The sequence below is a fragment of the Microcaecilia unicolor genome, chromosome 3, assembly GCF_901765095.1.
Source record: "Microcaecilia unicolor chromosome 3, aMicUni1.1, whole genome shotgun sequence".
Taxonomy (NCBI): Eukaryota; Metazoa; Chordata; class Amphibia; order Gymnophiona; family Siphonopidae; genus Microcaecilia; species Microcaecilia unicolor.
Window position 1 is genome coordinate 7,830,556 of NC_044033.1, and position 26,848 is coordinate 7,857,403.

General features: G+C 47.2%; 1 protein-coding gene across 2 annotated transcripts in view; it reads left to right on the forward strand.

Moving 5' to 3' along the window:
* Positions 1-26,848, forward strand: part of TMEM63B (transmembrane protein 63B) — a 216,587-nt gene that overhangs the window by 110,129 nt on the left and 79,610 nt on the right. For both annotated transcript variants that reach the window (XM_030195745.1, XM_030195743.1), the window contains 7 exons: positions 3,914-4,004; positions 4,683-4,720; positions 5,996-6,138; positions 14,873-14,924; positions 15,146-15,254; positions 18,974-19,044; positions 24,203-24,283. In XM_030195745.1, the coding sequence (XP_030051605.1) occupies positions 3,914-4,004; positions 4,683-4,720; positions 5,996-6,138; positions 14,873-14,924; positions 15,146-15,254; positions 18,974-19,044; positions 24,203-24,283 (585 nt within the window). The remainder of the gene's footprint in view (positions 1-3,913; positions 4,005-4,682; positions 4,721-5,995; positions 6,139-14,872; positions 14,925-15,145; positions 15,255-18,973; positions 19,045-24,202; positions 24,284-26,848) is intronic.

Genomic DNA, 26,848 nt, shown 5'->3' on the forward strand with positions numbered 1-26,848 from the left:
ACAGGTTATGTTTTTCACTTCCATCGCTCAGAATACCATCCTAAATTGAAGGCATTTTTATCTGAACAATGCAGAGGGCCCCCTGTCCTTTTCTCACCACCAAAAACAACAAACTGTGCCCCGTGTACGCACGGCAGCGTCACAGTGGCTGTGCCTGCAGAAGCCTTTGGATGCTCCTTAGGGAGGTAGTGAAGTCTGTCAATTTTCAGAGCTTGTCTAATTGCTCTGAATCAGTCAGTCTGAACCAAGCAAACGAGAAGTTAACCCTTCACCCAAAACCATAAACGTATAATCAAATATTCAGATATGAATGGCGTCAGAGGAATGAGACCAGAGAGGATGCAGAAGTGATGGCATTTGGGAAAATTGATATTGTCAGGAATCTTGTCAGTTCTTGGCCTGCACCGAACAGAACCTTTGGATTTTCTTTTCATTTTTATAAAGCAGCAAATTGTCCTGGTTCTGGTTTTCTGGTTGCCCTCAGGTCCCTGTCAGCCTCTGAGGCGGTAGCTCCAAAGTGGGCTGTGATGGGACAGTGCAAAACCTACAGCACCTAGGTGCAGACTGAATCACCCTTAGACGTGGTGATGGGGGGGGGGGGGGGGGGGGGTTTGCCCTTCAGTTTTGTACATTGACTGGAAACCCCATGAAATCCATTAAATTTTCAACAGTAGGGTTATCAGAAGCAGTGATTGGGAAAGCTCTGCACTCTTAATCATTCTTTGGCTATTTTTTTCTGGGCAAGTTTTACACTGAAGCTCTGGTATTCCCTGGTGTGGGTAATCAGTAATATATTGCTGTTTTCTAACCTGTACTTCTCATCCAGCTACACATACTGATGAAGGGACCAAGGTAGTACAGCAGCAGGCAGGCAGCAGTGCAGAGTGAAACTCTAGCTCATGTCCGAATTACACACACATGGGATGACTCCAGAGCTCTGATCAGTCCTTCAGCAGTGCAGAGTGAAATCCCAGCTCATCCCCGAATGACACTTACGGACGATTCTAGCGCTCAGATCAGTTCGTGTGACCTACGTTGTAGTTAAGCACTGAGGGGCCAATGCAGAAAGCAACCGCAGGTGTAGCTGCGGGGTTACCACGAGTTGAACGAGGGTTTTACATGACCAGAGATGCAGAGTGGAATTGTGTGCGAGTGTTAGCTCGGGCGAAAAGTCACAGGGCAGGTTGTATTAAATTGTATGCTAACCAGCTAATTAATGTATTTGTGCAATGCCAAGATTATGCTGTCCACTTGTGATGTTATGTATTTATTTATTATGGCATTTGAACCCCGCGTTTTCCCAGCAATGCATGGAAAGTTTTGCAGAGAGGGTTTCTTGTCCATCTTTCACATTCAAGTGCTGGTTTTATCGTGCTTTGCAAGCCGAAGGAAACCCGTGCAAGTTTTAAAAGCAGATAGTGAGTAGCAAACACATGCGCATGTCCGAACAAAACCGAAAGTGTGTGCTCACCTCGGCATCTGTTCTTCTGCGCTTAAATATGAAAGTTTTTGAAAGGCTCATATTTAGGTGCAAAAGAACAGACACACCAGTGCCAGAGCCAGTGGTGGGCAGCGGGACTGCTGGTTGGGAGGCAGGGATAGTGCTGGACAGACTTGTACGGTCTGTGCCTGTGCCAGAGCCGGTGGTTGGGAGGTGGGGCTGGTGGTTGGGAGGCGGGGATAGTGCTGGGCAGACTTGTACGGTCTGTGCCTGTGCTAGAGCCAGTGGTGGGAGGTGGGACTGGTGGTTGGGAGGTGGGGATAGTGCTGGGCAGACTTGTACGGTCTGTGCCTGTGCTAGAGCCAGTGGTGGGAGGTGGGACTGCTGGTTGGGAGGCAGGGATAGTGCTGGACAGACTTGTACGGTCTGTGCCAGAGCCGGTGGTTGGGAGGAGGGGCTGGTGGTTGGGAGGCGGGGATAGTGCTGGGCAGACTTATACGGTCTGTGCCCTATAGAGCACAGGTACAAATCAAAGTAGGGTATACACAAAAAGCAGCAAATATGAGTTATCTTGTTGGGCAGACTTGATGGACCGTGCAGGTCTTTTTCTGCCGTCATCTACTATGTTACTATGTAGTGTGTTCTGAGACTTCCAGTTTTGGTTCTGATATGCGCACAGGAAGCTGTGCTGACTGGGAAACCTTGTGCACTTGTGTCCAGTATACTCTTCTCCCATTTGCTGCAGAATTTCTGCACATAACATTTGCCTATAATTCTGCGGTATTGGGCTCACGGTGGAAGTCATACACTCGGACTTCTGTGCCATCTACCCTGAGCCCTCCTACTTCGGCCTCTGAGTGCCTGTAACGCTGCCATCAACATCTGTCCCATGGTCTTTACGTTCCTGTTATTGAGTAAAATGATTTTTGCACGATGTATGAGCCCTCGCTTTCAGAGAGAGTCACTCTGTGCACACAGTGTAGTCCTTTCTAGAAATATGTGGACATATTGAGGAATAACAGCTAAACTACCTTCAATAAAAAGTTTAAAATTTTACCATCCTGCTTCCCAGCCAGTTATAAAAGCAAGAGGTATTTGGGGGATGGGGAAGATGGCTTCTTTTAAAATGCAATGAAAACAGCAGGTTCGGGTTGCATTTAGTTGATATACTGCCAGGGTAAAATTACTTCACAGCGGTTTACAGAGTCAAGTATAGGAGAGTCATTAAATAAAGGAACTACAGATTTCAACAGGACAGCCTAAGTTAGAAGAAAGAATGGGAAGAGAGGAGGAGGGAAGAACTGGGAAAGGAGGGCCAAGAAGCAGGAGTGTGGCATGTAGCAGGCCATGCGTCTGAGAGACTGCCACGGGGCTAGGGGGATATTAATAAAAGGCAACGACTGCGGCCAAATGGGCCTATGACATCGGGGAGAAACCTAGATCTGCTTAAAGACATGTGTTTTCAGAGCAGCCTTTAATTCAGGGTGGGAACGGAGTGAAAGTGAATTCCAGAGAGTAGGTCCAGTAACTGAAAACATTGTTTTAAGAAATATACCTAGGGATATCGTCCGCAGAGGTAGGATCACAAGACAGTTCTGATCTGAGGAACGAAGTGATCTAGAAAGAGAGTCTAAAGACAGATACCGACTTAAAAGCCGTTTATGATTAACGTGTAGTGGACCCACCTGTGCACCTATAGGGAGTCAGTACTCCCTATAGGAGATGAGTTACATGGTCAGACTCACATCCACCGGTAATTAGTTTAACTGCCACGTTAATACTGTAGGCTAATAGAGAGTTGAGCCTGTTTAAGATTTCTCCGAGGCCTGTTTTCCGCTTCCCAGTGCCCAACTACTGCTCCGAGTCCAGTCTTTGCCCACCTTACTGTGCTTTCGTGTCAGTCCTTCTCTCTGTGTGAATCTGAGGCGTGCATTGGAGTTTGAGTGTGCTTGTGTGAAGAAGGCTGCAGATCAAATTCACATATGTAGAGTCCGTCTGTTGTGTGTGCTGTTGGGGTTAGGTACTCACAAATGCGGTGTTCATATAGTGTTTTAACTGTGGATGATGCAGACATTGCTTCTGACCTCAGCCTGATCTGATACAATGATCCCGATGAGCCCATATAGCACCAAGGTCACACACAGAGGCTGAACTTCACCTTTACCCAAAGGAAAGAGAATTAAAGGGAACTCTTGTTAAGTAGCAGTAAGACCACCAATAGACGAACTTCAGTTGCCCTTTCCCCGCGGCTCATCCTGCTCACTTTGCCCCCTCCTGTCAGGTGAATTAGCTAGTGTGCTCTGCCTGCTGACCTTACTAAACTCTAAAGCTCTCTTCTCTTTTGCCTGTGCTACTCTGCTCTGGGTGTCTGGAAGAGCTGTCTAACCTGTCTGCCTGGGATGTGGTTTTCTCCTCTGCACTTCTCTTTTCTACGGTGCTTGTGTGCTGACGGTTCTTTCTGTTCTCAATTAGTGTCGCGTCAGCGCTGCACTCCGACAGCCATGACAGGTATGAACGCCTGACCTCTGTCTCCAGCTCCGTGGACTTCGAACAGCGAGATAATGTAAGTTTGAAGCATCGTTAATCCGAGCTGCTGTGAGGTGTTTGCTGTATCTACCCTTTTCCGGTCATCATTGCACTAGGGCAGCCTGTGGGATGATCCAGGACAGCAAGTGATTTAGAAAGAGTAACGGGCATCTAAGAGTTACCAAACAGGTGTGGACTGCACTCCCAATTCAGGTTGAGGTCCCTGTGTGGCAGATTCTGTACTGCCATGCAGGAGCACAGGAGATTCATTCCTTGATTAGCTGGGAGCCAAAAAAATAAAGCAGGGTTTATATGATGACTCCCTAGTGAAAAGTGGAATAAACGGGTCTCTAGTGAGAACTGAATGGGAGATATTAAGGAGGGAAACAATGTATTATAAATAGAGAGCGTAAACATGTAGATCATGGCTCCCTGATGAGATCTGGATTGGGAGAGGTGAGGTCAAGGAGTAAAAGCATAAACAAGAATACCTGGGTCCTGGCAGCTCTGAGTCTTGCAACCCTCATTTATTAAAGAGCGGGTGATTATGTACTGTGCTGGGGATGATGTCTGGCCAGAAAAGGCCTCATCGCTGTCCTTGGACTGACACTCCTGCAAAATTAGGCTGTAGAAGACAGGGGGAAGGAACTCTGCACCTAGAACACAGCTCCAAGAAATAACTAGTCACAGGCCTTTCTCTCTCCCTCCTTTGCAGGGATTCTGCTCCTGGCTGACGGCGATCTTCAGGATAAAGTAAGTGATGCTCTGATGTCCCTGGCAGCAGCTGGGAACATTTCCTGAGAACTCACTGGTGCACCATGTACCCACCTTTTTTGCCTGACCCAGCAGCTTCGAGAGCTGGGTTATAAATGTAGTAGCTGACAGAGTACTGGCATGTGTTTCCAGACTTTATTCCAGCAGTCCAAATCATTTGTTCTTGGCAGAATACAAAAATCACATGAATATAGTTCAGGTTTACTTGACTATTGATATCTTATTTTGTTGTTTTTATTAGATGTACTTGTTAATGTTAGAAGGTGGACTCTTCACAGTGTCCTGAGACCAATGGTTTTACATGCGTATGTCAGTGGTAGGATTTTCTAAGCAACATATGCAGATCTGATAGCACAGGAAAGACATAGTTATCTCTTACTCACACTCATCTGCAACATTTGTAGTTTTGTCCGTCCCCATCCCCCCCCCCCCCCCCCCCCGCGCATGTTTCCCTGCCCCCGCCGCTCTGCATTTCTCTGACTTTCTCACACTTTGTAATGAGTCCGTGGACAGAGCTGTTTCTTAAAGACCAAAATATTCATTTTGACACTGTGGAGACTGAGGTTTAAGTCCTTTTTAATTTTTTCTGGTTTTAAAATCACATTTTCATCGTGCAGATGAAAAGGTTCAGAATAGTTTGCTATCTGATCTAAGAGCCTTACCAAAGAGGGGATACGTGTCTTTGAGTCTTAAAGTTGCATTTCTGTACTGTTGTTTCCTCTCTGATTTCTGAATTAAGTAACTCATCTGATCAGACTATTTCTGTGTGAGAGGCTCAGCTCTCACCTCTCTTGGCGTCACTTTCTCTTTTCTCCCGGTCTAAGTTTGCACAACACTGCTGTTATTTTTTTTATTTTTGTTACATTTGTACCCCGTGCTTTCCCACTCACGGCAGGCTCAATGCGGCTTACATGGGACAATGGAGGGTTACGTGACTTGCCCAGAGTCACAAGGGAGCTGCCTGTGCCGGGAATCGAACTCAGTTCCTCAGTTCCCCAGGACCAAAGTCCACCACCCTAACCACTAGGCCACTCCTCCTTGTTAGCAGAAGTACCGCGCCCCCCCCCCCCCCCCCTCCCGTGTATTGGTGGGATAAAAGACTTTGGCCTAGTTCGGTACCACTGGGGTGAGCCTTGGTTGGGAACTCCTTGGAAGCAGTTGGAGATTAGGTTCTCAGTCTGTATCTCGTGCTAGCTGAGGGCTGCTTGAACAGCTGCTAAAGTGCTGATACTTCCGCCTCTTTCTCCCTCCCAGAGACGATGAGATCCGGGAGAAGTGTGGCGCAGACGCAGTGCATTATCTCTCCTTCCAGCGGCACATCATCGGGCTGCTGGTGGCGGTTGGCGTTCTTTCAGTGGGAATTGTGCTGCCTGTAAACTTCTCAGGGGACCTTCTAGGTAGGTAGCGTTCAGTGCTCTCTTTGTCCATTACGTCATGGACTGCTAGATGTGTTGCACTTGGGCTGACTTTATTAAGCCTTTTCCACATGTAAAGCCTGTATTACATGTCAGAAAGGGCTTTTATCAAATTGCGCAGTTGAATATGTGCACACACAAGATTGAACATACCTATGCATACACTGCACGCACATGTTCCTCAGGTCGTAGTTGCAATATACACACACAGGGGATACCGCATTTACACTTTCTTTGGAGCAGGTGAGAATTTGTGAACTGTTAGGGCTAGTTCTGGGTACCCTTTTTATAAAAGCACATAGGCTCCTAGGTTGCTTTTATGACATTTCGTGTTATAAAATAAAGTCCTTATTTCTCAACGTGTAAGTTTCTTGGGGGGACTTGATAGGTATGTAACACACTTCTTAAGATTATTCAGTGATCACTGCTCGCTTTACAGCCTTCTTAGTATGTAATGCTCGATGTTCGCCTTCAAAACTCAGGGGACCTGTTAAGAGTTTAATGTTTTCAAAGGACAAGTAGGATGGAATGCACCACAAGTGGCAACGTATCCACAGAGCCTGGGGCCTGGGACACTATTCTCAGATGGTGGTTGGGAGGCGGGGCTGGTGGTTGGGAGGCGGGGATAGTGCTGGGCAGACTTATACGGTCTGTGCCAGAGCTGGTGGTGGGAGGCGGGGATAGTGCGAGGCAGACTTATACGGTCTGTGCCAGAACCGGTGGTGGGAGGCGGGGCTGGTGGTTGGGAGGCAGGGATAGTGCTGGGCAGACTTATACGGTCTGTGCCAGAGCCGGTGGTAGGAGGCGGGGCTGGTGGTTGGGAGGCAGGGATAGTGCGGGGCAGACTTATACGGTCTGTGCCAGAGCTGGTGGTGGGAGGCGGGGATAGTGCGGGGCAGACTTATACGGTCTGTGCCAGAACCGGTGGTGGGAGGCGGGGCTGGTGGTTGGGAGGCGGGGATAGTGCTGGGCAGACTTATACGGTCTGTGCCAGAACCGGTGGTGGGAGGCGGGGCTGGTGGTTGGGAGGCGGGGCTGGTGGTTGGGAGGCGGGGATAGTGCTGGGCAGACTTATACGGTCTGTGCCAGAGCTGGTGGTGGGAGGCGGGGATAGTGCGGGGCAGACTTATACGGTCTGTGCCAGAACCGGTGGTGGGAGGCGGGGCTGGTGGTTGGGAGGCAGGGATAGTGCTGGGCAGACTTATACGGTCTGTACCAGAGCTGGTGGTAGGAGGCGGGGCTGGTGGTTGGGAGGCAGGGATAGTGCGGGGCAGACTTATACGGTCTGTGCCAGAGCTGGTGGTGGGAGGCGGGGATAGTGCTGTGCAGACTTATACGGTCTGTGCCAGAACCGGTGGTGGGAGGCGGGGCTGGTGGTTGGGAGGTGGGGATAGTGCTGGGCAGACTTATACGGTCTGTGCCAGAGCTGGTGGTGGGAGGCGGGGATAGTGCGGGGCAGACTTATACGGTCTGTGCCAGAACCGGTGGTGGGAGGCGGGGATAGTGCGGGGCAGACTTATACGGTCTGTGCCAGAACCGGTGGTGGGAGGCGGGGCTGGTGGTTGGGAGGCAGGGATAGTGCTGGGCAGACTTATACGGTCTGTGCCAGAGCCGGTGGTAAGAGGCGGGGCTGGTGGTTGGGAGGCAGGGATAGTGCGGGGCAGACTTATACGGTCTGTGCCAGAGCTGGTGGTGGGAGGCGGGGATAGTGCTGTGCAGACTTATACGGTCTGTGCCAGAACCGGTGGTGGGAGGCGGGGCTGGTGGTTGGGAGGTGGGGATAGTGCTGGGCAGACTTATACGGTCTGTGCCAGAGCTGGTGGTGGGAGGCAGGGATAGTGCGGGGCAGACTTATACGGTCTGTGCCAGAACCGGTGGTGGGAGGCGGGGATAGTGCGGGGCAGACTTATACGGTCTGTGCCAGAACCGGTGGTGGGAGGCGGGGCTGGTGGTTGGGAGGTGGGGATAGTGCTGGGCAGACTTATACGGTCTGTGCCAGAGCTGGTGGTGGGAGGCGGGGATAGTGCGGGGCAGACTTATACGGTCTGTGCCAGAGCTGGTGGTGGGAGGCGGGGATAGTGCGGGGCAGACTTATACGGTCTGTGCCAGAACCGGTGGTGGGAGGCGGGGCTGGTGGTTGGGAGGCAGGGATAGTGCTGGGCAGACTTATACGGTCTGTGCCAGAGCCGGTGGTAGGAGGCGGGGCTGGTGGTTGGGAGGCAGGGATAGTGCGGGGCAGACTTATACGGTCTGTGCCAGAGCTGGTGGTGGGAGGCGGGGATAGTGCGGGGCAGACTTATACGGTCTGTGCCAGAGCTGGTGGTGGGAGGCGGGGATAGTGCGGGGCAGACTTATACGGTCTGTGCCAGAGCCGGTGGTAGGAGGCGGGGCTGGTGGTTGGGAGGCAGGGATAGTGCGGGGCAGACTTATACGGTCTGTGCCAGAACCGGTGGTGGGAGGCGGGGCTGGTGGTTGGGAGGTGGGGATAGTGCTGGGCAGACTTATACGGTCTGTGCCGGGACTGGTGGTTGGGAGGCGGGGATAGTGCTGGGCAGACTTATACGGTCTGTGCCAGAACCGGTGGTGGGAGGCGGGGCTGGTGGTTGGGAGGCAGGGATAGTGCTGGGCAGACTTATACGGTCTGTGCCAGAGCCGGTGGTAGGAGGCGGGGCTGGTGGTTGGGAGGCAGGGATAGTGCTGGGCAGACTTATACGGTCTGTGCCAGAACCGGTGGTGGGAGGCGGGGATAGTGCGGGGCAGACTTATACGGTCTGTGCCAGAGCTGGTGGTGGGAGGCGGGGATAGTGCGGGGCAGACTTATACGGTCTGTGCCAGAACCGGTGGTGGGAGGCGGGGCTGGTGGTTGGGAGGCGGGGATAGTGCTGGGCAGACTTATACGGTCTGTCAGAGCCGGTGGTGGGAGGCGGGGCTGGTGGTTGGGAGGCGGGGATAGTGCTGGGCAGACTTATACGGTCTGTGCCAGAACCGGTGGTGGGAGGCGGGGATAGTGCGGGGCAGACTTATACGGTCTGTGCCAGAGCTGGTGGTGGGAGGCGGGGATAGTGCGGGGTAGACTTATACGGTCTGTGCCAGAACCGGTGGTGGGAGGCGGGGCTGGTGGTTGGGAGGCAGGGATAGTGCTGGGCAGACTTATACGGTCTGTGCCAGAACCGGTGGTGGGAGGCGGGGATAGTGCGGGGCAGACTTATACGGTCTGTGCCAGAGCTGGTGGTGGGAGGCGGGGATAGTGCGGGGCAGACTTATACGGTCTGTGCCAGAACCGGTGGTGGGAGGCAGGGATAGTGCTGGGCAGACTTATACGGTCTGTGCCAGAGCTGGTGGTGGGAGGCGGGGATAGTGCGGGGCAGACTTATACGGTCTGTGCCAGAACCGGTGGTGGGAGGCGGGGCTGGTGGTTGGGAGGCGGGGATAGTGCTGGGCAGACTTATACGGTCTGTGCCAGAACCGGTGGTGGGAGGCGGGGATAGTGCGGGGCAGACTTATACGGTCTGTGCCAGAGCTGGTGGTGGGAGGCGGGGATAGTGCTGGGCAGACTTATACGGTCTGTGCCAGAACCGGTGGTGGGAGGCGGGGATAGTGCGGGGCAGACTTATACGGTCTGTGCCAGAGCTGGTGGTGGGAGGCGGGGATAGTGCGGGGCAGACTTATACGGTCTGTGCCAGAACCGGTGGTGGGAGGCAGGGATAGTGCTGGGCAGACTTATACGGTCTGTGCCAGAGCTGGTGGTGGGAGGCGGGGATAGTGCGGGGCAGACTTATACGGTCTGTGCCAGAACCGGTGGTGGGAGGCGGGGCTGGTGGTTGGGAGGCGGGGATAGTGCTGGGCAGACTTATACGGTCTGTGCCAGAACCGGTGGTGGGAGGCGGGGATAGTGCGGGGCAGACTTATACGGTCTGTGCCAGAGCTGGTGGTGGGAGGCGGGGATAGTGCGGGGCAGACTTATACGGTCTGTGCCAGAACCGGTGGTGGGAGGCGGGGCTGGTGGTTGGGAGGCAGGGATAATGCTGGGCAGACTTATACGGTCTGTGCCAGAGCTGGTGGTGGGAGGCGGGGATAGTGCGGGGCAGACTTATACGGTCTGTGCCAGAACCGGTGGTGGGAGGCGGGGCTGGTGGTTGGGAGGCGGGGATAGTGCTGGGCAGACTTATACGGTGTGTGCCAGAACCGGTGGTGGGAGGCGGGGCTGGTGGTTGGGAGGCAGGGATAGTGCTGGGCAGACTTATACGGTCTGTGCCAGAGCCGGTGGTAGGAAGCGGGGCTGGTGGTTGGGAGGCAGGGATAGTGCGGGGCAGACTTATACGGTCTGTGTCAGAGCTGGTGGTGGGAGGCGGGGATAGTGCTGTGCAGACTTATACGGTCTGTTCCAGAACCGGTGGTGGGAGGCGGGGCTGGTGGTTGGGAGGTGGGGATAGTGCTGGGCAGACTTATACGGTCTGTGCCAGAGCTGGTGGTGGGAGGCGGGGATAGTGCGGGGCAGACTTATACGGTCTGTGCCAGAACCGGTGGTGGGAGGCGGGGATAGTGCGGGGCAGACTTATACGGTCTGTGCCAGAACCGGTGGTGGGAGGCGGGGCTGGTGGTTGGGAGGCGGGGATAGTGCTGGGCAGACTTATACTGTCTGTGCCCTGAAAAGGACAGGTACAAATCAAGGTAAGGTATACACAAAAAGCAGCACATATGAGTTTATCTTGTTGGGTAGACTGGATGGACCGTGCAGGTCTTTTTCTGCCGTCATCTTCTATGTTACTATGTTCTTCTTTTTCTCCATAGTTCTTCATACACATTTTCTCTTTTTATTAAATTTTTTTACTAACTTTAACTCCCCCTTCCCCAATATTCATCCTGCAGCAGTCAGCTTTTTTTTTTTTTTTTTTACTACATTGGTCCCGCCCTAAGCCAAAATACTCCCAACCAAGCAAAATATATATGGTTGGCCCCATGATCTCTTGAGATGTGTTGTCTGTGCAGAAGCAGGGAAGGGGATGTGGGATCAGGGGTAAGAAATAGAGGAGATTCATCTGGGAGGGAAGGGAAAATAGCTGAAGGAAGCTGGGCTGTGTGTGAAGGGTAGGGGAAGTATGATGGCAGCCATATTGTGTGGTTGAGGAGTAGGCAGTCATAGAAGGCCAGGTAGGTGTGGGCGGGGGGGGGGGGGGGGTGCAAGAGGCATGGAGAGAAGTAGGATTGTAGGGGGTGAGAGTAGGGAGATGGATTGTTAGGGGTTAGAGAAGTGTTTGAGTGTGGGCGGGGGGGAACAAGAGGCGTGGGGAGAAGTAGGATTGTAGGGGGTGAGAGTAGGGAGATGGATTGTTAGGGGGTAGAGAGTGTTGGATTGTGGGGGAGGGGTAGGACACTGGATTTTGGGGAGACTGGGTTGCTGGGGGAAGGAGGTGCAGCAGGCTGGGTTATTGGGGAGAGGTAGGGAGTTGTCGGAGGCTGTGTTATTGGGGGAAGGGTTGGGGCTGGATTGTTGTGGCTGAAGGATAGAGCGGTGTAGGAAGCCTGGTGGGGAGTTGTATAGGGGGTTGGGAGGGGGGCTAGGAGAAAGAGACACAGAAAACAGGCTTGTGACAACTAGGGAAGAATAGAAGACTAGGTTTATATTTGGGAGAAGGAAAATGGTATTTAAAATATTAGTAGAGATCAGAAAGCCAGCTTATGGGGCAAACATGGAGTAGAAGATAGGACTGCCACATCCACCCTTCTAGCTCTTTGCTTTATTTTAATTCATGTGAGTTCACTGATGTGAGAAGTGCTGACTCAGTGGAACAGGGATGAAAGTACAGCAGGCTGAGATATGAAACCTGAGTGGAAATTTCCCTGGGCTACACAGGGAAGCATTTAGAATAGTGAGTTCCCTTGACTACAGCCCAACCTGTGTTTCTGCTTTTCCAGTCGCTCTGACTCAGCAGCATGGTGCATGTTCCCACACTGTCTCTCATGCTACACTGTCATCAGCCATATCCACATGACCTAAGGCTTGGTGAGGCTTTTAACTTTCTAAATTAATGCAACGATGACACATTGAGCGTAGTTATTTCCTGGGTAAATATTGATTTATGCAGTTAAATTGGGTATCTGAAAATGTTCCTTAATAAACCTGGCTAATTGTATGCTTAGGGTTCCATATCACTTGTGTTTGGACAGATTGAAAGAAAGCATTCTAGGGCATAGTTAAAGATGGGGTCAGAAGAGAATGTGCAAAGACCTTGCCTGGTAATTGCCGTGATTGTCCAGGGCCAAGCACCATGCACCACCTCTGAGGCTCTACCCATACGCCCCAAATACAGTCATTAGCTGTCATCTTTGAGTAATGACCACAACTCTTTCCTGTCCTTGCAACTATGAGCACTATGCACCATCCCTAGCCTCCAGGTGAATGAAGATCCGAATAAGGGATCTGCCACTGGGCCTGATCCTTGTAGACAGTTTTCAGAGGGAAAGTAAACACGTAGTTTTATTTTAAAAAATTAAGTAGTTACATACTTTGCATCTAGGTGACCTGTCAGAAACGGCCCTGCTAGGCATTGAGAGTAGACAAGATTTCCAGAATGATAGTACCGTAGAGTCTCGATTTATCCGATGTAAACGGGATCGACAGGTGGTTGGTAATACAGAAAAAGTGGGTGAGGGATAAAAGAGCGACATCGATATTGAATGCGCGTTTCAACAAGGAAGAAGTAACAAGAGTTAACAAGCTTAATGTGCCCCAAGAATCTAGGACTGCTGCCTTTTAACTTAAGTGTGTCCCCAGGAAAGAGAGAAATTCGCATTCTTCTCAGTGAATGATGCTGTGTCATCACCTAGGTGTGTCGGATAAGTGAGACTCTACTCCGTGTGGCCCTTCTGTTTTCTAAAAAAGAAAAAAAACTCTCACATTAGCTGTGGCCCAGAAAAAAAAAAAAACTTAAATCTGACCCAGTAGAGATTCTGTGGAATGTATCTGTTCTAATTTTGAAAGTACAACAAGGGAAAAGCCTCAGAATTCCCCAACCTCCAGCCTATAAATATACAAGGCTTCACTTTGAGAGCCGTAATGCTCTTCTAACATCGGAGGGGGTTCTCATCACAGACAGAAAACCCCCTTCTGTTTCAAAAGGTAAAGGATACTAAAAGAATCCACAGAATCAAAAAAAAAAAAAAAAACGGGGGAGGATCCATATTGGAAAAACTAATATAAACAAGTATGCAGGTATGGATAAAGAAGTGTCATGGGTTCTGTTAATATGTGTTACAACTTGAGACCCCTCCACTGGAATAGTGGTGGGCCGAGCTCTATAGCCTAGACTGCTGAAAAGCACTGACTAGGCCTGAAAATCTGATGATGGCCTTGTAGCTGAGTGCCTGCGGAAGCAGGACCGGTTGGCAAGCCTTAGTACATAAGTACATAAGTACATAAGTAGTGCCATACTGGGAAAGACCAAAGGTCCATCTAGCCCAGCATCCTGTCACCGACAGTGGCCAATCCAGGTCAAGGGCACCTGGCACGCTCCCCAAACGTAAAAACATTCCAGACAAGTTATACCTAAAAATGCGGAATTTTTCCAAGTCCATTTAATAGCGGTCTATGGACTTGTCCTTTAGGAATCTATCTAACCCCTTTTTAAACTCCGTCAAGCTAACCGCCCGTACCACGTTCTCCGGCAACGAATTCCAGAGTCTAATTACACGTTGGGTGAAGAAACATTTTCTCCGATTCGTTTTAAATTTACCACACTGTAGCTTCAACTCATGCCCTCTAGTCCTAGTATTTTTGGATAGCGTGAACAGTCGCTTCACATCCACCCGATCCATTCCACTCATTATTTTATACACTTCTATCATATCTCCCCTCAGCCGTCTCTTCTCCAAGCTGAAAAGCCCTAGCCTTCTCAGCCTCTCTTCATAGGAAAGTCGTCCCATCCCCACTATCATTTTCGTCGCCCTTCGCTGTATTAGGATCTGGTGTGACATTCAAGTACGGTGTAAGGGGCAAGATGGAGGAATAAATGGCAAAAATAGTAAGAAGTTAGGTTCATAAAATGGAGTCTGATTTTGGGAAGATGGCGTCTTTCTCTGTATCTCAGGAAGTTACAGTTATGAAGAAATAGGTGAAAGGAGGGAGGAGTGGGCATCCGATCTGCGATTGAGCAAACTGTCAGAAAGTATGATTCACGTATGAAAAAATTGTGTGCCCATTGAGTTAAACGGGCGGAAGAGAGTATTTAAGATCTGCAGATCTGGGCGGAGTTTGGAATTTTCCCCAACTCTACCCAGAGTGCAGAACTACGGTCGGTCCATCTGAGATTCTGACTGATGAGCGTGCCAGATTGATTGAAGTTCCAATTGGTGAGAATAAAGATCATTTCTAACACCTACTCTCCTAGTCTGTGCCTAAATTTCTTGACTGCATATCTGTTTCTCTGAACACCCCTTCACAAATAGTGTTCACATAAGCAAGGAAGCTCCTACTCCTTAGTGCATTATGTGGGAGGATACATGCCCTAAGATACACTTAGACACCAGGAGTCAGAAAGCCGAGGTCCTGGGTAACAGACTTAAAATGAGCCTTTCTGAAACCCACTCTTCATCTCCGTGGGCACAGGTCCCCCGGAGGTCTAGTTCCAAACACTTTTATTCTTTGTTTTGATTACTTGGTGGTATTGCTGTCTTGCTCTTCTGCAATCAGTGACATGCATCTCTGTTTTCTCTCTAGAAAATAATCCTTTAAGCTTTGGGAGAACAACCATTGCCAACTTGAATTCTGGGTAAGTGCTCCTCACTAATACATGAGAACAAGTTTGAACCCGATTTCAGAGCATGGCATGGGGGTTGGGGGGGGGCAACGTCTCAGCATGTTGTTGTGGGTGCTCTTCCCTCTGAGCCACTGTGAACCCAGCATGTTACAGGGCACGCTTCTCTCGGATCCAGTGCTGAATCCCCGCAGTGTGTATTTTATCTGCCGTCTGACATGTGCCTTTCTTGACAGGAATAACCTTCTATGGTTGCACACCTCCTTTGCCTTCCTGTACCTGCTGCTCACAGTATACAGTATGCGACGGCACACCTCAAAGATGAGATACAAAGAAGACGATTTGGTAATGCAGGATGCAAATCCAAGTGGCAGAAGTAGGGGCTGTCTGGTCGCTTTAGCCCATGTTGCTTCTTCAGCACAGGGCCTGTGGATGGAGGGCATCGCTCTAGTCCAAATCTCAGATATTATATCAAGCAGTCGCTTCTCAAGGATTTGTCAGTGGGTTTTGCAGGGCAGGGCTGCAGTGAACTGCCTGTGAAACATTACCTGCTGAGTGCCCAGTCAAGTGAGCAGACAATGTTTCATATGAAACTCTGAGTGGCTGCAAGCTGGAGAGCAGAGCTTTGGGAGTTTTGCTGGGTTACAGATGTTCAGGATGCAGTAGTCTGTCAGTGGTACTTCGTTTGCAGTAACAAAGCGAAAAGGGACTTCAAATGCTTTAGATTTCCTCTCTAATATATTGCCCAAAACCATGGGCGTAGTTTGACTGTTTCATTTGTTGGGGGGGGGGGGGGGGGGAGGATGGGGCGGAGCATATTAGCATATTCATTTGCATATGTATATGTGCAAATGAATATGCTAATATGGAGGAGGGAAGGGGAAAAAAGCTGGCTTTTTTTTTTGGGAATAACCATAATGAATATGTATGAGATATCAAGCCAGCTCTTTCTCCTTCTTTCCTCCTTACCCAGCACTCCCTCTTCCTCTCCAGTAGTATTTCCCCACCCCCTTTCCCATACCAGTGTAGACCTTAGAAATGCAAAGGCTCTATATGTAGATCCTTCAAGAGGTAGTGTGTCATGATTTAGGCTCTACACCCTTTCTGATGTTTTGGTGCCACCTCAGTAAGGCCAAAACACAATCTCTCCACTGCAAAACACTATACACAAACTTGTGCAAAAACACACTCATATCCTTACTAAACCATAACAGCACTAATTCCAAGGACAGGACGAGCTACAACCTTATGCGTGAAAAGGCAGAACTGTAATTACACCAGGCTCTGAAACACCAATACACTACATCGTGGAAAAAAACAAAACAAAAAGGGCTACAAATACTACACGCTAGCAGGATACTGCACCTTGATCACATATGAAAAACACATGACACAAGGAACTAGAAATCAGAAAATATGAAGGCAAAATACTGAACTGGAAAGTTACCTCAAGAAGTCAGACTCTGCATGCAGCAATACTAGAGAAATTTAAACAAATGCAAAATATCACAGATGCACATTTCCAAAAGCTGACATATTCCAATTAATACATTCTGAATAAAACACTTTTTTCTACCTTAGTAGTCTGACTCGGCATGCAACAATACTAGAGAAACTGAACCTTAAATGCAATAATATCACAGATTGATTGGGGCGAAGAGTGTTAATGTGAGATAATCGGAAAGCTGAAAAAAACACAACAACCTTAAGGTTAGATATTGGCCGATAGTTCTGCACAATAGAGCAATTGAGTTTAGAATCCTTAAGCCTGCTTCCAAGAAGAAGGGAAAACACCGGAAGAGAGACTAAGAGAGACCATAGAGAGCAGAAAAGAGAGAAGAGCACTGAGAAGCCTCTTAAGAAGAAATGCTGGAATAAATCAGTGAATGGGGAGGACGAGCGAAAAGAAGAAACTGTCTTCTGAAGAAGAGCAGGGGTAGGAGACTGCAATGAGGTGAGGGAATCAATAGAAACAGGACATCCTAAGCAAGGAAAAAACAGAGGGGAGAGTAAAGTGACAGCTGCAAGTGATGGGGAAAATTGCCGAAGTAGGACAATCTTATCATGGAAACCAGAGGCAAAATCATCAGCAGTCAATGAAGATGGAGGTGCAGGAGCCGGGGAATTTGCAAGCTAATTAAGTAAGTGAAAGAGTTGAGAGGAAGTCTGATCCTACAAAAGAAGGTGATCTTTTTGCCTGGCATAAACGAAGTGAGTAAGAATGGGAAATGTTCTGAAATGCTATAAAAGCTACAGTAGAGGGAAACCTGCACCAGGTGTGTTCAGCTTTGTGCAGTAGGTGATGACCCAGGGTGATACCAGGGTTGGGAGAAAGGCTGTTAAGAAAGGACAAAGGGGAGCTGATCAATCTAGAGCAGTGCTTAGTGTGGAGTACCGCAATGAAACCTAAGAGTCCATAGGCAGAGAAGAAAAATCAGAGGGAAAACCCTCACAAGAGTCAAAAAATACCTTCACGAAGTAAATCTCCTCTGTCCTTGTCTTCTTCGGGCCTTCACTCACTGGGTCCCACCCTCGCAGAAATAGGAAGTTACCTCAGAGGAGGGTGGGACCGAGTGAGTGAAGGCCTGACAGCGACGAGGAGAGTGAAGATTTACTTCGTTTACAAGCAGGGCAGACGCGAGGTGCTGCCTGCCATGCCGCTTCATAGCTTTTTCTTTAAATCAGGGTGGTGGCAGGAGACGACGGCTGACTGCAGCGCCTGCGGAGCACCCCCCCCCCCCCCCCCCCCCCCCCCGCCTTCGTAATGTCATGTCAGTCGTTTTGTTTTGGGGGTGCAGTGCCCCCCTCGCCTCCCCCCCCCCCCCCAGTCTACGCCCCTGCCCAAAACCCAAAAGGACTTAGACAGTAGCCCTGTCATTACAGGGAGAGGGAGCTAGAGATTATGTCCTTCCTTCCAGCCACATGTACGTTTGCAGGAGTGAACCAATGGTCAGTTCTGTGGGCTGAGAACCTGAGGAACCAGGTTCAGTTCCTACTGTAGCTCATTGCGACTCTGGGCAAGTCACTTAACCCTCCATTGCCCCAGATAGAAAATAAGTGCCTGAATGGAATATGTAAACTACTTTCATTGTGTGTTACTGTCTGGGGCTGGAGGAGCAGATAAGGACCTCGTCCCTTCTAGACCTCTTACGTTATGTGCAGAGAAACTGACTTTACTACTACTACTTATCATTTCTATAGTGTTACTAGACGTGTGCAGTGCTGTACTCTAAACATGTAAGAGACAGTCCCTGCTCAACTGAGCTAACAATCTAGTCAGGACAAATAAGGGAATTACTTAAGGTGGGAATGATAAAACAGACGTGTACTGAAGAAGTGAATAGGAGTTAAAAGCAGCTTCAAAAAGGTGGGCTTTTAGCCTAGATTTGAAGACGGCCAGAGATGGAGGTTGACGTACTGATTCACGAAGTCTATTTCAGACAGATGGTGCAGCAAGGTAAAAGGGACAGAGTCTGGAGTTAACAGTGGAGGAGAAGGATACAGATAAGAGAGATTTACCCGATGAACAGAGTTCCCGGGGAAGAGTGTAGGGAGAGATGAGAGTGGAGAGGGTTGTACAGATACAGAGGTAAAGGGCTTCAGTCTGACCGCTCTCTCCCCCCCCGCCCCCTCCAAGGCATGTTACCCTCCAGGTAAAGATTCCATAAATCCCACTCCTCTGTAACCAACCCAAACATTACTACTGAAATCATTTGCACCCCATATCTGGGAAACAGTAGACCATTTTCAGGAACCACCAAAACAGATCGCAACAAAATGATTTAAAAATCATAAAGCACATAATGCAAATAAACCTTAATACACATAAAGGAGTGGAATTGCACATTCTCAATGAAAATGAACATCGACACGCAATAATGTCAAAACATTCTCACATTAACTATCCCACCCGCCCACAGTAAACATCAGATCAAGATCCTTCCTTAGCAACAATGCTTTAATTCACTCTTTTCAGTGAGAACTCCCTACATACTTGAAATGTTGTTTTTGCTCTCTGAGACCCAGTCAATGAATGCATTCTTTCTGATCCTTGTCTCTTACAGGTGAAACGCACTTTATTTATAAATGGAATTTCTAAATATGCAGAAGCAGAGAAGATCAAGAAGCATTTTGAGTGAGTGCAAATGTCTCCAAATGGGGCCTCATTAAACAGTAGTTCCTCGCACTCCGTAGGAATAGTTTGTTCTTCTGGGTTCTATTTTTTTTTAGGGGGGGGGGGTTAAGCATGGCTGTGTACTTCTGTGAGATGTTGCAGTGTCTGTGCCCTCCCTTGAAGACACAAGTTTTTGCAGTTTTTTATTCCCCCTCTGCTTCCATCCTGTCCCCACTGTCCTCCGTCCTAATCATCTGCTTTCCTTCTGCCATCCCCTCTTTCTTTCTCCTGAGGGGCTGTTGAGATGTTTCCTCTGTTGGCCTATGATTTTGGATCTAGTTTAAGGGTCTTCTGCTTCAGAAGATTATCTTATACCTGGGAGCCCCTGCAAGTAAATGGCCACATGTATTGAACTTCAGGAAGGGATAAGATCCTCCTCTGTCTTTCGTAATTAGCCATATGAATATCATAATGCAGACTATTTGGGGATACATGCAGAGGTGCTGAAGGCCGAAAGAGAGAACCTGGGATTAGCCCGGGGAATCCTAAGCTGTTTTTATTTTACACATAGTAGTGGTATTACTACTGTGAATGTTTTAATTACCCACTAGGAAGCCTGTGACAGGCAGGCTATACATATTTTAAATGAAATAAAATAATTGAAGGGAACTGAGCAAAGTATTTCTGTGTTAAACTCTCTCCTCCGCCCTACACTGTTTTACACTAAAGTCAAGAAAAGGGAGATGGGGGAAGTGGGATAGTGGAACATGAATGGCTTAAAGAGTCCTAATAGTAGAAGAAGGGTAGTTGAACTGGATAGACCTTCAGGTGACTTATTTGAGGATGTGGAAGGAAACATTATTGCAGCAAAATAAGTTTGACCCGATTATTTGTAGCTCTACGAGTCTGCAGGGGGTGGTGATTCCTTTGTTAGAAGGATCTTAAGTACCTAGTGAGGGGATCAAGAAGGATATGGAGGAGTGATGGATGGAGAGGATGGTAGGGGGGGGAGGGAGTGAAGCAAGAGAAAAAGTTAATGTTTAGATGGACAGGTAAAGTTTTATAGAAAGTTGGAACAGGAGTTATTGGGCTTTGTACAAGGGAAATTGATTCTGGGAGGTGACTTAATATAACTTTAAAAGCCAGTTTCAACCACCCCAAAGGTGGAGAGTAGACAGTTTATTTATGCATGTATGCATTCTTGTATCCCATTATTATCCAAAAGCAAATTTCAGTTCAAAGTGGCTTACAGTTTACATTTTGGTGGACTTACAATAGTGTTGTCCAATGTGGTGAGGGCATCATAGTTTGTGTGGTTACTCATAGAGTTTTTGAAGAGAGAGATTTGAAGAGGAGAAGGTAGTGGTAGCTTTTGTGTTCAGTTGTAGAGTTTTGTGATGTTTGTTCATATAGTTTTTGAAGGGTTGATTTGAAAGGAAGGCGACGATATCTTTGTGATTAGCTGTAGAATTTTTTGAAGGGGTAGGTTTTTATTTCTTTTTCTGAATTGGGGGAGATTTGTGATGCTTATGGTTCTTAGTATCGAGATCCACCATTTGGAACCCTGATTGCTAAATTCTGCTGTGTATGTAGTTTGGTGTTTCTGCAGTTGGGTAAATGTAGGAGTAGGTAGTTTCTGTTTACTGGGCTGGCATTTCTTGAGGATAGTTCAATCATGTTAAGCATATATTTGGGTGCCGTTCCAAATAGTATCTTGAAGATTAGGGTGCTCGCTTTGAAAAATATTCTTGCCTTTACTGGTAGCCAGTGTAGTGTTTCAAGTGGAGTTGCTCTTTCGTATCAAGATTTCTTGAGCCTTGCTGTGTTTTTTGACTGTTTGCTATGATTTTAGTGTGTTTTCCTTGCACCTTACATATGCTGCATTGCAGTAGTCTAGTGGTGATAATATCGTTGATTGGACTAGTATCCGGAAAGATTGTCTAGGGAAAATAATCTCTTATTCTTCTCAGTTTCCATAGTGTTCTGAAGCATTTTACTGCTGATATTTGATTGTCCAGTGTTAGATGTTTGTCGAGAATGATTCTTAGTATTTTAAGTTGCGTTTTGATGTGGTATGTTTGTTGGTTGATTGTGAATTTTTCGTAGGATGTGGGGTTGTGGGGCTGGATAGTACTAGGAATTTGGATTTGTCTCTGTTCAGTTTGAGTTTAAAAGTTGTTACCCATTCTTCCATGAGGTCCAGTCCTTTTTTTTTTTTGTCCTGTATGTTTGTGATATTGTTTTGGAAAGGTATGAAGATGATGACGTTGTCTGCATATATAAATGGGTTGAAACCCATTAATTCCATTTTTTTCCTGAGTGGCGCCATCATTACATTGAACAGTATTGGTAATATTGGTGATCCCTGTGGTACCCCACACTCAGAGATCCATGAGGCTAATGTTTGGTTGGACATCTTTACAATGTAGGATCTGTTTTTTGGGAAGCCCTTGAACCATGTTGCCACTACACCGTTGATTCCTATGTTGAGCAGTGTCATTAGTGTGGTGTGGTCTACTAGGTCGAACACATTGCAGTAGTATTTACGCTTTGTCCTTGGCATGTTATGCTTCTGAATTTCATTATCAGGGTGGTTATGATCGTCTCATTGCTGTGTTGTGGTCTGAAACCTGATTGGGATTTATGAAGAATTGAGAATTTTGTCAAGTATTCCGTTAGTTGCTGTGTTACTAGATCTTCCATCGTTTTGGGTAGTAGTGGTATTGAGGCTACTAGTCTATCATTTGTGATATAGCTGATCTTGCTGGTAGTGTTTTGGGGGATAGGTGTTAGTATGTCACCTTTGTCTGTTGGAAATTGACCTCTTTCAAACATGTATGTGACGTGTTTGGTGAGATACTTGATGAACCGGTCTGGTGGGTTTTTCATCATGTAGTTGGGGCATCTGTCAAGTAGGCAGTATGCATGTGCGTATTTTGTCAATAGTGTCTTTACTATGTCTAGTTGGGATGGTTTGAACGTGGTCCATATTCTGTCTGCTGCAGTATGGTTGTGTGTTTTGCAGTCCTGTAGGTAGTCTATGATGTTTATTTGTGGTTTTGCAAGGTTTGATCTTGTGTTTGTTATTTTGTTCTTGAAGTATTGTGCAAGCTCGTCTGCAGTTGGTGGTGTTTCAGTTGTTGCCATTATGTTCTGTTTTTTTCAGTAGTTTGTTCATGAGTTCAAATATTTTTTTCATATTGGTCTGGTTGAGGTTCGTATATGTACTGTAGTGTTCTGCTTTTTCTTTCTTCTGTTTGTGTATGTTCTTATGGCTTTTCTCCACGTGTCGTGTTTAATGTTGTTGTTTTTTTAACAGTTTATAGCTGTCTGTGTGGTCTGCCTGTTTTGCTGTTGTTTTGTTGAGTGGTGTTCATGTTTGGTTTCATGTCGCTGGTTGGTTGTTTGGCCTCTGCGTTGGTATTTAGGTGGTGATTGGGCCGTTCCAATTGTTGGAGTGGTCGTCTTCTTCCTTTGATGTGTACTGTATTTTGTTCCATTCGGTTGGAGTTGCTGCTAGTTTCCCCATTGTCCGCATTGTTATTGTATAGTAGAAACTCCATGCCCTTAGGTTGGCCATGATGACACATGAGGGGGGGATGGGAACACAGAAGGGTGATACTGGATAGGGGAAGAATACAGACACAGAGAAGAGGAGTACTTAACATGGTGGGAGGGTAGGAGTAGGGACACAGGAACTACTAAATGGAGTGATAGTGACACAGAGGCAAGATGGATAGTGGGCATGGAGAGAGAAGAAATTCCAAAGAGGCCCTGGCAAGAGATTTAAGAGAAGATAGAGGAAAGCAGAAATCAGAGACTGGGACCTACATGATGAGGAAAATTAAATGACCAGACGACAAAGGTAGAACAAAATTATTTTCTATTTATTGATTGGAATATGTTGTCATTTTTTGGAATGTACATGATCTGCCAGAACTAGTTTTAGACATGACTGGCCTGTGAAGAAAATCTCACTCTTTTGGCCTTAAATCTCCATCATTAAGATGGTAAATCTTCAGCATTGGGATGGGCCATCCTTAGCGTCTTTGGGTATGGGATTTAGGGAAAGGATTTGTATTAGAAGGGGGCTTGTTCATGAGATTGTGATGTAGAAAGTTAATGCTTAAAAAGGTGTAAGCTATATGTCAAACAATAAAGATTTTAATAAGAAAGAAAGAAAACATCAAGTTGGAGCCAATTCAGTTGACAGGACCCGAGTTCAATTCTCAGATGGGTCTTCTCTTTCCAGATTTGGTCAGGGACAGCACTCACAACTTCCACGGAGAGAGAGTCCTAGTCATTGCACAATGGTGACTCCTAATAGCAAGATCTATGGCCAGTGATTGTAGGGTACTGGAGGGAGAACACTAGTGATTGACCCCAAGCTGATGACTGTGTGCATGATATAAGTTAGATAAGAGGTGGAATATAAAGTAGTGGAAAAATCCCTGACAAATTGTAAACAAAGGGTTTTGATTCTGGTTTAGCTTGAAGCCCAAAGGAACTGGATCAAAGTGCATTGGAGGAAGAGGGAGTGTGCCTACACAAGCATTGAGATCTTCCCAAGATTTCCTCCTACAATCCTTAAATACCTCTGATGTGAAGTATTTTGATACTTGGAAAAGGGCATTTTCCAGTTATGCCCCTGGTCTATGTAATAAAGCTCCCAAGGAGATCAGGTCATGGTTATCTTGCTTTTTGAAAGGCTCACTATAACCAGGTTATTTCATGAAGTTTTTCTGTATTTTACTTGCTTTGTGGTTATTTATGATTTTATTATGTTTTGTAGTTTGATGTAAGTGACTTGCTGTATTGTTAATTTGTTATATGTGTCTGTTATAGAAATAGGCTGGTTTTTGCCAGGAGTCTTTTTTTTTTCTGTTATGGACAAGCAAGTCCTAAAGAATGGGCTGCGCCTTTCTCTTATGGGGACAAAGGTGTGTCCTCTAACTTTCTGAGCTCTGCCTTCATCTTGCTCCTATACATTAATATAAAGAAGTTTCTATGCCATTGTCGTCTCCTGGTCTTAGCTCCCTTCTCACCCCTATAATGTAAAATCGGAGGAGGTCCCTCTTTTTTTCATGCTCTGGATGTGTTATAAATATGTACACGCACTCACATTTTCACATTCTGTGCTTTGTATTTATAGACCTGCTTGTGTTTTTCTGTTTTGTAGAGAGGCGTATCCGAACTGCACAGTCCTGGAGGCTCGGCCCTGTTATAATGTGGCAAAGCTGATGTTCCTGGATGCCGAGAGGTGAGAGGAAACTCCGATTCCATCCTGGGGAATACTCAGCGATTCTGTGACATTTCCCAGTAATGCCAGACTGCTTGGACTCTTCTGGGTTGCACTGATTCAGAACAGTTCAGTGACGCTCATTTATCGGGGAAAAAAACTTGGACAGGGTCACCCTATCTTTTAAAAAAAGAACACTGGTGTCCCTTTTCTTACCGGGTACAGTTCAAACTACTCACGGTTGCCCACGAGACATATTATACTGGTAGCCTTTTCTTTCTTTACAGTTTCCTCATGCCATATGTTCTACTCTTCTCAACATCATCTTCTGTCCACTTTCTGTCTTGCCTCTGAGACAGAAGTAACCTTCTGGAGGACTCCTGGAGAGGGGGGGGGGGGGGGGGGGAACGACCCTCGAGTAAATCTACTCCCCCAGGCAGAATTCCAGGCAAGAAAAACTCTGGCTACTAAATAAGTATTAGACATAATAAACATTTATTCAAATAGTCAAAGAAGCCAATCAGTAATTATTGAAATAGTAACAAATTAACTCCCAATACAGTTAATATGTAGCAAATAAAAACAGAGTTTTCCCTGGGAGCTGTCAATATGTCCATCCGCTAGTGGACACACTGAGGCTCACCATCCTCAATTCTGTTTCCTCTTAAATACTTTTTGCTTCCTTTCTTCATTATCTTAATTATAATTACCCTTCCTACCTAATGAATATGCATCTTTCCAGAATATTCTGCTTCCTGTTATGAATCATGTTCCATCAAATTCTATCATTTATTCCCTTATTATATTGACATAGCCTGTCATGTAAGTTTTCATTAGATAATGGGTTAAATTACCCTGTTACGGCCCCCACCCTTTAGTTAAGGCTATAGTTTTACCCTCACCCACTTTTCCTACCATCTCTATGCTGATGACTCCCAAATCTACCTTTCTACCCCTGATCTCACCTTGCATCCAAACCAAAGTTTCAGCGTGCTTGTCTGACATTGCTGTCTGGATGTCTCAACGCCACCTGAAATTAAATATGACCAAAACCGAGCTTCTCATTTTCCCCCCCAAACCCACCTCCCCTCTCCCCCCGTTTTCTATTTCTGTTGATGGCTGTCTCATTCTCCCTGTCTCCTCAGCTCGAAACCTTGGGGTCATCTTTGACTCTTCTCTCTCCTTCTCTGCTCATATCCAGCAGATTGCCAAGACCTGTCGTTTCTTTCTTTACAACATCCGTAAAATCCGCCCCTTTCTTTCCGAGCACTCTACCAAAACCCTCATCCACACCCTTGTCACCTCTCGTTTAGACTACTGCAATCTGCTTCTTGCTGGCCTCCCACTTAGTCACCTCTCCCCGCTCCAGTCGGTTCAAAACTCTGCTGCCCGTCTCATCTTCCGCCAGGGTCGCTTTACTCATACTACCCCTCTCCTCAAGACCCTTCACTGGCTCCCTATCCATTTTCGCATCCTGTTCAAACTTCTTCTACTAACCTATAAATGTACTCACTCTGCTGCTCCCCAGTATCTCTCCACACTCGTCCTTCCCTACACCCCTTCCCGTGCACTCCGCTCCATGGATAAATCCTTCTTATCTGTTCCCTTCTCCACCACTGCCAACTCCAGACTTCGCGCCTTCTGTCTTGCTGCACCCTACGCCTGGAATAAACTTCCTGAGCCCCTACGTCTTGCCCCATCCTTGGCCACCTTTAAATCTAGACTGAAAGCCCACCTCTTTAACATTGCTTTTGACTCGTAACCACTCGCCTCCACCTACCCTCCTCTCTTCCTTCCCGTTCACATTAATTGATTTGATTTGCTTACTTTATTTTTTGTCTATTAGATTGTAAGCTCTTTGAGCAGGGACTGTCTTTCTTCTATGTTTGTGCAGCGCTGCGTACGCCTTGTAGCGCTTTAGAAATGCTAAATAGTAGTAGTAGTAGTAGTAGTAATAGATGGTATATCATATGTGAAAATGTGTTCCTCACCAGCTCAGGGGCTCTCAAAACTCCTGATCAGTTTGGCTTTAAAAAGAAGTGCGCAGGTTGCAAGCTTTAGAAGAGGAGAAGTGATCGGCTACCACTGTCGAGCGTACTGTACTCTGTGGAGGTGCAGCCTTCACTTCCAAGAGACACTGAACAGCTGCCTCTTCTGCTGTCGAGAACTCACTGAGCTGCTGTCGGCCTCTGTTAAACACATGTTCACTGAGTCATTCCTGCTCCATCCCTCTTAGGGTCCATTCTGGTGTCTTTTTCCAAGTTGCATTCTTAAAAAAAAAAAAAAAAAAATGAACAGATCAATAATTAAATTAAACCCAGCAACTTTCTTTCTTGTTTTTAAGTAAATGTGTCTGTTAAGTGCCACTATGGAAGTAATTCTGTAAATTGGTGTGTAAACGTTCACATGACTGTCACATATCATAGATGCCAATAATTGATAGTTATACGTGAGCGTGTAGAGTCTGCTTGCTCTTGGTGCTATATGTGTATGTGGTCAATCGAATAAATAGTCAAAAAGCTAAAATGTTCGCAGAGACGCTTAACTGCTAATTTCCCAGCTAATTGATGTAACTGGATCCAGTTT